The sequence below is a fragment of the Dicentrarchus labrax genome, unplaced genomic scaffold (genome assembly GCF_905237075.1).
Source record: "Dicentrarchus labrax unplaced genomic scaffold, dlabrax2021, whole genome shotgun sequence".
Taxonomy (NCBI): Eukaryota; Metazoa; Chordata; class Actinopteri; family Moronidae; genus Dicentrarchus; species Dicentrarchus labrax.
In genome coordinates, this window is record NW_026136998.1 from 24,655 (window position 1) to 37,331 (window position 12,677).

At 42.7% G+C, this 12,677-nt stretch overlaps 1 protein-coding gene across 3 annotated transcripts in view; it reads right to left on the reverse strand.

The window, feature by feature from the left end:
- The window catches only part of LOC127361214 (echinoderm microtubule-associated protein-like 4), a 30,166-nt gene extending 20,541 nt beyond the window's left edge, over positions 1-9,625 (reverse strand). For 2 of the 3 annotated variants that reach the window (XM_051395643.1, XM_051395642.1), the window contains exons 1-5: positions 9,315-9,625; positions 5,264-5,449; positions 3,943-4,063; positions 2,754-2,954; positions 1,197-1,337 (exon numbers count right to left, since the gene is read on the reverse strand). In XM_051395643.1, coding sequence (XP_051251603.1) covers positions 1,197-1,337; positions 2,754-2,954; positions 3,943-4,063; positions 5,264-5,449; positions 9,315-9,339 — 674 coding nt within the window. In that variant the 5' untranslated portion in view covers positions 9,340-9,625. The remainder of the gene's footprint in view (positions 1-1,196; positions 1,338-2,753; positions 2,955-3,942; positions 4,064-5,263; positions 5,450-9,314) is intronic. The other variant, XM_051395644.1, reaches the window with a different exon arrangement.
- Positions 9,626-12,677: the final 3,052 nt, after the last annotated feature.

A 12,677-nucleotide genomic window follows, 5' to 3' on the forward strand; every position in this document is an offset into this window, starting at 1 on the left:
GAATGCACTATTTCCGGCCATATTCTGACCGCACTCCTGACAGTACACGCAGTGCATTGCGTTATGTCCTTTTATTGTACCTCAGCCAGGGAAATTGTTTCAGCCTGACGTCTGTCAGTCTGACGGAATCTATGTTGACCTTTTAAATTTGGGTCTCTGAGCCGGGCTCTATCCCAGACTCCGTTGTCTCCTCTGGTTCCGAGTCTGATGCTGACCCGCCCGAGCTCTGTCTCTTATTGGTTTAGAACACGATATGATCCTACCATGAGTGTGTGAGTTCGGTCACAGGAGAACAAAGAGAGATGATGCGCTTGCGAAATAAATGTATGTTTTCACCCGGACAGCGTCAGGTGCACCAGTGCGACCTAGAAAAATTATTAGTTGCACTCTTAAAAATTTTGGTCGCACTCTGGAGTCCTGTCCTCACCAGAGGATCCTTTCTACATAAAGGAGAAGCGGCTCTACTCCGAGTCCCTCGTGGATGTCCGAGCTTCTCACCCTATCCCTTTCGACTCAACTTTTTTTTTGAGACAACTGTTCGATAAAGGGACCCTTAAACCCTTATCCAGGAGTAAGGATCCAGAGTGTTGACTGTGCGTAGAAGTAAGCCCCACCAGATCTAATTGATAGTGCTCCACCTGTAGCACCAGTTCTGGCTCCTTCCCCCCCAGCGAAGTGGCATTCCACATCCCCACAGTCAGCTTTTGCTGCCCAGGTCTGGTCTGTCTAGGCCCCCTGCCTTTACTGTCACCCATTTGGCATTGCACCCGACCCAAGTGTATTCTCCCGTGACTGGTGGGCCCGTGGGATGAAGATGTGGCCACGTCACTCTTTCGGGGCAAGCCCGGCAACCAGGCACTCTCTTTCAGGCCCCCCTTCCAGGAAGTTTGAATTATTCTGATCCAAACCTTACCCTATCATTCCTCCCAGTGAATATTTCCCAGATAAAATGGGTTACTTCCAGGCTAGCTTGTTAAAAATAAATAAATATAAAAATGAGCCAGTCTTTTGACCCGGCTCCCTTCAAAGAGCCATAAATCCCATCTCTATGATATACGTCACCCCCCACTGACAGGAGCCCTGATACCCAGATAATCAGTGTTACTGGCAGAGCTCACTGTGTTAGGACTGATCAATGGATATGTGTGTATATTATATTATATATATGTTTTTAAAAAATACATGGGTGTATTTACCTCTCAGCGTTCTTGGCGACTTTGGCGAGCAGTTTGGAGGTGGACGCAGCTTTCACCAGTTTGTTCCGGTTTTCCTCTGAAGTGTCCCAGGTGCTGCTCTGAGAACGCTCCATACCTGAGGACCGCTTCACACTGGGCCCCCTGAACACACACACACAATACGACAGTAACATCAGGAGGAGGAAGTCACTGGGAGTCACTGAGCTCCAGATCACTTTGTTTTTTTGTTTCTGACTGAATCTCTGATTATTGATTGGTGTGTAGTTTTGAAGTCTGTGAACAACAGCAAACAACTGAATGCACACATTTATCTGTTCCAGTCATACGACGTGCATATGTTGGATTCATTTCCCATAAGCTTCAATAAAACTGGACCCAATCAATAACATATTGACCCTTTATTAGTTTGATTGGATATCTGGATCATCTGAGGACTCACATCAAACAGCTTCTGATTGGTCCAGAATGAAATATCTCAAAACCTATTGGATGGATTGTAATAAGAAGTTTATTGATCCAGACTTTTCATCATCATCTAGCGCCACCATCAGGCCAATGTGTCCAATACTTTGTCTTTCTATCTAACACACATACTGCCTGACTCCCTGAATGCGCAGTGATATTATCTGATGAGAAGCAAGTCAACAATTAACCATCAATCACAATTGTCTTTAATTCAAACTGATTGATTAGTTCAAAGATTCAGTTTGTGATTCTGTAAATCTCAGTGACTCAGAGTTAAACACATGACCTAGAAAGAGGTTAGTGAGCTGGGAGGCATCAGAAACTACAGGAGACCTGCTGGAGGAACAGGAAGAGGAGGAGGAAGAGAGGTGAAGCTGGGAGAAGAACAATGTTAGTAGATTTGATCAAACACACGCAGCCCAGCTTGACCTTTCTACCAGCAGAGTAAAGAAGAGCCAGAGGGGGCAAGGATTCAGGAGGCTCCAGTATCTCCAAAAGTGTTTTTCCACCCATACACACACACGTGCTGTTTGACTCAGCTCAGCAGCCCAGCACGGCAGGGATTTGCATTTCCACATCAACAGTGCTACCTGCTGGAAGGTGTGTATGTATAGAGAGAGCGCGATGGTCGAGAGAGCTAAAGATTGAATGAAAAGAGAGTTCAGCCGCTAAGCTTTGCCTCACACTTTTACAGTGTACAGTTTCTGAACACAACTGTACGGGCTGGCTGTGGTCGATCACTGCATCCCACTTGGAGGCAGGTTGGAGACACTTTGGATGGACTCCAAAGGTTCATCTCTGTTGAGCAATGTTCAGTGTGGTTAAAGTGGTGATGGAAATGCAAATCAGCGTAGCCAAAAGTGCTGATGGAAAAGCCCTACTGGAGACCTCAGGGTTAGGGTTAGAGCTTCTACCAGCAGAGAGTAAACAGGATCTCGAAGAGGTCACTCAGACCTGCTCCTGAGAAACCACAGTCCTGTCCCTTTTCAACCTTTATCTGAGCCAGGTATTCAGGTGTAGGCGGAGCCAGAGAGGACTGTGGTTCTTAGGGGCGGAGTTAGTCAGCAGGAAGTGAGGTTTACAAAGTGGAACCTTTTGGGAGGGGCGTGGCCTTTACTGCTGTCAGTGGACTGGGCCGGTCTCTGAGGGGTCTGGGGGGTCTGAGGGGTCTGGGGAGGGTGGGGGGAGGAGGGAGAGGGGGATGGGTCCTTTGGGCGAGGAGGCTCCTCACGCTCCTGGATCTCTTCCATCAGAGACCGCTGGTTGCTGGTCTCCTTCTTCCTGTCTGCTCCACTGTGGACAAAACCAGGACCATGAGAGACCACAAACTACTGATTCTACTCTACATAAATGGACATACATACACATACGGTTCTATTGGTTCTACTGGTTCTACTGTGTAGGGATGTCTCAATACCAGAAACTTAGTAGTCCATACCAATACCCTTGAAACTCCATTCTAGATACCACAGTAAAATATCCTGATCAAGTTTTATTGCCCCTGATCCCCATTTATTATTGATTATCTGCTGATACAGTTCTGATCAATACTTGTATGTTCCTTATTAATACAGGTGAATATCTCTGCAGTGCATTAAGATAAAAAGCAGTTCCTTCTTGTTTATATACTAAATAACACAGTAGGATATTCCTGCAGACCGTCTGTAGCTGCAGTCTTTACCTGAGTCGACCGAATGAGCTATTTTCCTCGGATTACATTAATCAATGACTCTTATTGGATTTTTGTTGGCATAGTGAGTGTGCAGCTCTCCACTGCTCTGACCAGGAGCTCAGCCTCGCCCACCTATGGTACTGTAGAAAAGCAAGTACTGTCAAGTTTGCAGAATTTTGGCATTGACTTGGCATTTCAGTTCTTGTGACATCCCTACTACTGTGTTTCTACTGACTCTACTGGGTTTACTACAGTGATTCAAACCACCAAAATCCATCTGAGACTGCTGGCTGCCGACCACTTCCTTCCTGTCTGCTCCACTGTGGACAAAACCAGGACCATGAGAGATCACAGACTACTGATTCTGCTGTTTCTACTGTACTACTAATGATATCACTCTACTGCAGGACAAGACCACTGGGCCTAACCCTAACAGCAGAGTCGCTGATTTTATCAATTACATCAGCCAGATCGACATGATCTGGTCTGCAGACACTCTGGAAGATGAAATCAAAGCACTGTGAAGAAAAATAATCAGTGAAAAACCCTTTCAAATAAAATAATTGCCATTATCAGACGGATGCTGAGGGCGTGTGTGTATGTGTTTACCTCTTGGCGGCGGATGACACCGTCTCTTTCCTGGTGACGGACGTGGAGTCTCTCTTTCGTCCAGATGTTCCTCCGTTAGCGATACAGGACATTGAGTATGCTTCACGTAGTGCAGCACCGCCTGCAGGGGGCAACAGATTGCCGTTCACACTGATCATATTCACTTAACTCAATATACTATAACCAGTAAAAAACTGAACGTGACCAGTTACAGACTGAATATGACCAAAGCACATGAAAGGCAAATTCACCCCCCAGGGACCAATAAAGTATTTCTGATTCTGAGTGGGAGCAAAGGGGCGGCATGAGCAGCTCCATCCTGCTCCAGTTTGTATGTGAATGCCTATCCCCAGTAGCATTGTGTCATTCCCACACTTCTATTCATTGTTCATTTGTGTGTCAGCACAAGTTTGAGCCTTTTTACACACCAGTCAACTGGAGATTCTGCCAACCCTAACCCTGATCTTAATAATAACCTTATGAATTACATGTTCATGGATCAGCGTGGTGTCGCTTCTTCTGCAACAATGAAGTTAAAATGATCTGCATGGAGGGGCTTTATCCTGCTGCCTGTGTGTGTGTGTGCCCGGCGTCACACATACAGCTTTAACAGATTAAATTAAAACACAACGCAGCATTTTTCGGAGCAAGCGGTGAGATTTTAGTGGAGGGACGTGATCTAGAGGATCGGAGTTGAGTTTACAGTCCCTAATTTGCAGTGCAAATTGGTTATAAAATCAAATTTAGAATATTACTTGGCAGCCCTAATACCACTTGTATAGAATTTAGGCTGTTGAATAACATGTCAATTATTAATTTGATCTAGAGAGGGGTCATCTATGCCAACCTCATGTCTACAGGGCATAGACAAGACATTTTACAGTGCAGGTGCAGTGGGACACACAACCCAACCGAACAAAACCAAAAAAAGGTAGAAAACTTTTTTGGCTTATTCTCTGAACAAGCATGAATTAATGAAATATTAAGTGCCATATTTGAGTTCTCTATTCAGTTTGTATTATGAGCCCTTTTGAACCCTAACCCATAATAATAGAAAAAATAAATAAAGGAATATCTTATCTTATCTTAATGATTGGTGGGTGAAATCTACTTTGTCTCTACTAGCACAGATACTAAATTACTCTAATATGCTCTGTGAATTATATATTAACAGTAACTCATGCTCATCTGCTGGGATTACAAGATACTTTTAGTTTTAGCTGTTTTTATTTATGGAGGAAAATGTTCAGCTGAATTGATGCACATCAGTCAGCATGGTAGGACATAAACAGAAATCCAACAAAAAACAACAAAACATTACCTTTCCCTCCATGTTGTTTCTTGGTTGAGGAGGCAGCAGAGACTTCAGAGGCAGCGAGACGGCGAAGGACGTCAGCAAGAGCTGCTTTCATCACCGTCAACTCATCTTCCTGCTGCTGAACACGAAGCTCCAGAGCAGAAAGGCGATCGTTGACATCTGACACACTTGCTCCAGACATACTGTCATCTACAGTGAGAGAAACACTGGATCTTAACATACTGTCATCTACATTGTTGTATTATCTCTGAACAAAGTCGTTGTCTACATGTCATGGGCAGACAGCTTGTTGTTGTTGGTATTTCAGAGTAAGTATAAATATTAGGGACAGTAACGGTACATGTATTTGTCCTGAACTGGACATCTTGTACCAACTGGTATGTGACTTACTCAGTTCAGTATGCACTGTGATCCAAACAATTACTGTCAGAATAGTCAGTCCACTACTCGCACAGGCAGAACAGAAATTCGAGATTACCAGTTTTACCCAGAAAGTTTTGGCAGTGCACCAATTGTTATCTATACGCTATAGCATGCTGCTCAGCTTAGCTTTGTTAACCCAGTTAGCCAGGCTTACAGAGGTAGTGTCACTGTAATCCATAAGCAAACACGTTTCACTGTATAGGAGCATTTACTGGTTAGTTACAGCGAAAATGGACCAAGATTAGTGGAACGAATGTGTCCATTGGCAGAATGAGACAGAAACAAAGTGGACAGTTGCGTTTCAGAGAAGATTCAGGCCAAAGTAATAAGTAATGACCGAGTTAGTGTAGAAAATACAGGATTTAAGCATTTGCTCAACGTGCAAGATACTTCAAGTTCAGTCAACCTACAATCAACAGACATCTGCAGCTTCTCTTTAGAAAACCAGGGTTGTTAGCTGAGTGCTAACATAAAGCTAGTGTCTTCAGACAGATTAACTCATCAACAAAGGAAGACTGTAGTACTTTCAAAATAAAATCATCATAAACTATTGTTAAAGTTCAACTCCATGTTAATGTGTGTTGTGTTTTGTTTACATGTTGATGTTTACATGTTCACGTTTATGGGTGTAAAGTTAAGATCAGTGATGGGGGGTTGCAGTGTTCAGGTGTCTGTGTGCATATTTGGGAGATTTGGGGGGGGGTGTTACACACTGGTATATGTGTTATATTTCACAGCTGTCCCTCACATTCCTCAGCTTTAAACCCTTTACCCCCCCCCACACACACACACCCACACACACATACATGTACACACACACACACACAGTAACCCTAATAGTGATCTGATCAATTCAATATATCTAACAGAGAATTTAACGTTTTAGAAAACAAACTACATCTTGTGGACTTGTTTTGTGCGTCAGTGATTCAGAAACAGAAAAACTAAGTGTTCAGTTGCATGTGTCTGCATGTCTGCTTTACTACCACACACACACACACTGTAATTCACTTCAGCTGACTTCAACAGCAACAAGAAGGGAAATTTTTTTCTCACACACATTTGTCCCTCTACACTTGCGAGGACCCTGGTTGATATAATGCATTTCCTAACCCCTAACCTAAACCTGAATCTCAAAACCAAGACTGAACCTTCAAAAATGTCCACAGAAGTTGTGAAGACCGACCGAAATGTCACCATAATAGGGCTATCAGATATATAAGATAGATGTGTATATCACTATATAACTAAAATAAATAAATATGTAAAATTACCACATGTAAGGGCCTATTAATAATTACATTTAGAATTATATACTCAATGAATAACAGGTACTTTATCATATTTAATTGCTTTTCTCCTTTATATTTAGGATCTTTGTACAAACGTTTTATTATTCAGTCAACAAAACATAATATAAATGGATACCCAGGTATGTTAACGTCCAGCTTAATTTAAGCACTAGAAACACAGAGAGCAGGAGTCAGAGTCAATGGAGTCAATAAAGTCAATGGAGTCAATGAGTCAGAGTCAATAAAGTCAGTCAATGGAGTCAATAGAGTCAATACAGTCAGAGTCAATAAAGTCAATGGAGTCAGAGTCAATGGAGTCAATGGAGTCAATGGAGTCAATAAAGTCAATGGAGTCAATAAAGTCAATGGAGTCAGAGTCAATAAAGTCAATGGACTCAATGGAGTCAGAGTCAACAGAGTCAATGGAGTCAGAGTCAATACAGTCAATGGAGTCAGTAAATACAGTCAATTGAGTCAGTAAATACAGTCAATGGAGTCAGAGTCATTAAGGTCGCTCTCTCTCTCTCTCTCTCTCTCTCTCTCTCTCTCTCTCTCTCTCTCTCTCTCACCCCAACTGGTCGAGACAGACGACCACCCACCTAGAGCCGGAGGATCTGTCCTAGGTTTCTGCCTTTTAACAGGCAGTTTTTCCTTGCCCTTGTTGCCAAGTGCTTGCTCATGGTGGTACTGTTGGGTCTCTGTAATTAATGTTTTAAAGAATTCGGTCTAGACCTGCTCTATTTGAAAAGTGTCCTGAGATAACTTCTGTTATGAATTGGCGCTATACAAATAAAATTGAATTGAATTGAATTGAATTGAATTAAGGTCAATGGAGTCAGAGTCAACAGAGTTAATTGAATCAATAGAAACAGTCAATAGAGTCAATACAGTCAGAGTCAATAGAGTCAAAGTCAATGGAGTCAGAGTCAAAAGAGTCAATGGAGTCAGAGTCAATAAAGTCAGAGCCAACAGAGTTAATTGAATCAATAGAAACAGTCAATAGAGTCAACTGAGTCAATAGATTAAATAGAGCTGATCACAAGTGGACAGTTTACAGCTCTAAATAAACACTATAGAACCCTAACCCTGCTGCTGTCAGTGTCCATTATCTCTGTCCTCTATTAGCAGCCTGCAGCAGAGACGCTCTGTGGTGCATTGTGGGATTTTATAAGTGAACTTTATGAGTGTTTATCTGATGTTTGAGCTCTCAGATGATGAAGACAGACATTAATGTCAGAGACAGTAACAGGATGCTGACAGTCCAACAGTCACAGTGGATGCAGGAGAGGACATTGGACCGCCGTCCAGACAACATGCTGGAAATAACTCTGGAACAACTTAATGTATACAAGAAATAATGACCAATGTGTGGTAGACAGCTTCTGTTCTCCTCACTCAGTAACTCTAATAACATGTAATGTAAACTAATCATATGTAATATATAATGTAAACTACTAATAACCCTGATAACATATATTATAAACTAATAATAACTCTATTAATATATAGAATATAAAGTGAGTGATTTTTGAATGGAGTCTGGTTACATTGACGTTATTAGTTCACAAACAGCTGCTGCTGATCTCAGATCAGATCCAGACGGACAGTTTCTGTGTTCTTACAGGACGTCAGTGAGAAGGAGCTGCTTCACTGTGAACCAGGACCCACTAGAGTCCCAGACCACGTCAGGAAGTGGTCTGAGTGATCTGATCACAGTGAGTCTCTGAGGTGGTTCACACCGGATTTACAGGTTGATACCAGATGGATTATTATCATTATTGACAGGTAATAAATGTTGATCAGTTTTTATCTGAAGAGTTACATAAAGTAAACAAATCTGATCATTCTTATTGATCTATTGATGTCATTCAGAGCTCACTGTGTTTATAAACTGCAGCCAGTGGCTCCGACTACTTCCTGAAACACACACACACACACACACACACACACACACACACACACACAGGAGGTGTGAGCAGACTGGATGAACAAATAAATCATTTCCTGAGTCTTTGTTCTGCAGATCAGAGTCCGCACGCGCGCACGCACACACGCACTTAAACACACACCCATTTAGCCCTGCTCCTGAGCTCCCTGCTGGTCTCCAACAGATCCAGGTCTTTATGTCTAGGGGTCCAGGACTCTGCAGAGACTCGTTCAGGAGCAGCTGTTGGTTTTGTGGCCCTGCAGCCGCCGGAGGGGCGGTGCAGAGTCTTTCTGATAAATACAGCAGTGACACGTGTAAAGCCACCAGAGGCGCGTGCGGCTCTCTGCGTCCTGCCGCTGCACGGACAGGTGACCAGTTGATCTTTAGGGCGCGAGCGGCGGTCGGGACTCACCTAAACTGCCGGTGAATCCGTCCATTTTCCGGGAGAAAAGCGGGAGTCCGGGCCGGAGGCCTGCGGGAGGCTGAACGCACACTGCGGGCCTCCGTCCGGGTTTTTCCACCGCAGCGGGGTCAAGAAGAGCCGAGCCGGGTCTGTCCCCGCCGCAATGCCCGCCGTCCGTCCGTCACTGAGGCCGAAGATCCGCCGCTTTCCTCCACCTGGAAGAAGACGCCGCTTCCCGCAGGATCCGACAGCGAGACAGAGACCAAGAAGAGCCGCGGAGCCGCAGACAGACGGACCGACGCTGCTGCGCGCTTGCGCTTCCGACTCCGACTCCGCCTCCTGGCAGCTCGCGCTTCCCGGGGCGGGGAGGAGAACCGGGTCAGGTTTCAGTCTCTGTTCAGCAGCGCCCCCTGGCGGACACTCAGCATCATCACGCAAACAATAACAAGAGGAAGTGACGTAATAGTGTTTAGTAAAAAAACTTCTGTTTGTTGATAATCAGTAAGTCCAGTGGGGTATTGCACAAAAGTAGGATAAAGAAATCCAGGATAAGTGAGCAAGCACGGCTTGACTTAGCCTGCTCGGCGCATCCTGGCTTAATCGGTTGCACGTTTGCCGAGCCAGGATGAAAAGGCGCGGCTATGTTAAGCCAGGTGTAGATAGTCGGGATAAGTGCGTGTTCACGGCATACTGAAATAGACCTCGCGATCGCTCACAGAATCACCGATGGGAACATGGATAAGAGTCACGCTTCGTATTTCACGAGCCGCTGAAAAACAGCTGCTGATGGAGTTCTATGAAGAGGTGGAAGATAGAAGAAAAAAAGGCAATACCAATGCCATAATTAAAGAAAGAGAGAAAGCCTGGCTGACAGTAGCGGACCGGCTTAATGCTTAAGTAGTCCAAAACTGTACAATGAATAAACAGTGCTCCACTGGAACTGTCATAATTAGGCTCCAATTAAAGGACTAAAGGAGTTACTTTAAGTCCACTAATCAACTGTTGTACACTTTGCTTTAAATGTGGCAAGTAGAGGTTCATGTTACTCAGAAAATGTAAAGTATGATTAAGTGCAAACAATTATCCACAATGTGTGTCATTTAATCTATTTTTATCTATTTTATCTTTCTATCCTTCATAAAGAACAAACTTGTCTGGCCATAAAAGGACCTGGCAGCAAGTTAAAGTTAAATACAAGAACATTTTGCAGGCTGGAAAGTGACTTTAAAGTAGATAACAGTGAACAAATGAGGTGAATAGATTAGGTATCTGCTGACATGTTGAATGTCTGTATGATTGTAGCAGTTAAAAAAAGCCCATAGAACTGGCACAGGGGGCGGCCCACCAAGCCAGGATATGTGCTGCAAATGGTTCCTTTATTGAGGTTCTCTGCATCCCCAACAGAATAAAGGAAGCTCCCACTTGCAAAACATCTCAATGTAACACAGACCATCTGTGGTACAGTGAGAGCATGGCTTCCTGCCGTCTGGTGCTGTATTTTTGGACCCAGCAGCCTACATAAATATCTTAGTCCATCACCTGAGAATCTGTATCTCTCAATGAGATAGTCATCTCCAACAGCCAATGGGTCTGACCTGTCCCAGAAGACTCTTTCATGACTAAATGCTCGTCTGAGGATTAGGGCTTCCTCATCCAGTACATCCTCCAAGAAAGGGCAAGCCATTATGAAGAGGGAACAGGTGTGAATAATATATATATATTATGGCATGCCGTTTAGGAAATGAAGCTTTGAATATATGAAATGACTCTTGGATATACTGATAAAAATGTGAGAATACTGAATGAAATTGAAAACCTAGTTGTATCCTTTTCATCAAAGTGATAGCCTTCTGAATTAGCTGGTTTTACAAAATGGCATCAGTTGAAATATTACAATACTTTCTTAAACTGGAAAACTTTTTTGCTTTTTCTGTCAGGATTTAGCCTGAGGCCTGTTGTAGTCGGCCTGCCACCATTAAAAAGGGAGGGAACTTCTTCGTCAGGAGAACGGTATTGGGCACGGGTACTATGGGAAGGATTTTGGCCCGTACAAGCACTTGCCAATGAGTTAATAATGTCCTCATTGCTCAGTATTGCTGCCACAAGGTTCCTGACTGACTCATTCTCACTTCTACAAGATGACAGCAGTGCCTTGATTGACCAGTCAAGTTTCATTGAATATATTAAAAGATTCATTCAATATATTAAAAGTTTCATTCCATATATTCAAAGATTCATTTTATATATTCAAAGATTAATCTCTTAAACGGTATGCCATAATATATATACTATATTGCCCTTGTCACAGATTTCATTGAAAACACCTTTGCAACTTCATCAGCTGTGTTTTGTAATCTCAATTACTGCAATAAACACATATTTATGCAATTTGGCAAGCAGTCTTCATTAGCATAGCAATATAACACTTGTCCTGAGTAATAATACTACCACTTGAATCAATATAAAAAGACTGTTGCAATTACAAACAGCCAACAGATTTAAATGAAATGAGAAATGACAATATATATGTAATATTTTAATGCAGAATAATTAAAATGATGCAACATACTTAGAAAGACCATGGACATGCTGTAAAACACATTAATTCCTCACAGGATTGACGGTGGAAATACAGGTGAATCACTAGGATTAATCTTAGCCTGGCTGTTAGCCTGGTCTGGAGCAGGCTAACTGCAGAGAATAAATCACCATAGTAACTTGGCCGGGATAAGTTTAACCTGCTTTCATGCAACCGACTTGAGGCTAAATTAAGCCAGGATAACCAACATATCCCGGCTTAATCCCTTATCCTGGTTTTGTGCAATACCCCTCTGGATATTTGCTTTATGTGGGAATTAAATGACATGTCCTGATCAAAGATAACTCCAAGATTCCTGACAGTGGTGCTAGAGGCCAAGGCAATGCCATCGAGAGTAACTATATCTTTAGACAGTGAGCCTCTAAGGTTTTGGGGGCCAAGTACAAGAATTTCATTTTTTTTTTTTAACAATTAAAGTTAATGGAGTGCTTCCTAATAATGTTGCCTAGGGGAAGCATACAAAGGGAATAGAATTAGTCCAAGCACAGAACCTTGTGGAACTCCACGACTAACTTTAGTGTTTATGGAGTCAATAAAATATATCAAAAAAAAAATCTTTCATTAAAATCTATAAATACAAACTATCTATAAAGTCTATCAATAAAATCAATGTCCGCAGACAATGAGAACCGTGGAGGGTCAGCGTCCTCCTGTAGTGGATAGAGTTACTCTGATATAAATGAGGTTATTGATAAATGATCAGATGTATTTATTTGTGAATAAAGTAACATGAGATATAAAATAATTAATCATCAATAAACATACTAATAGTG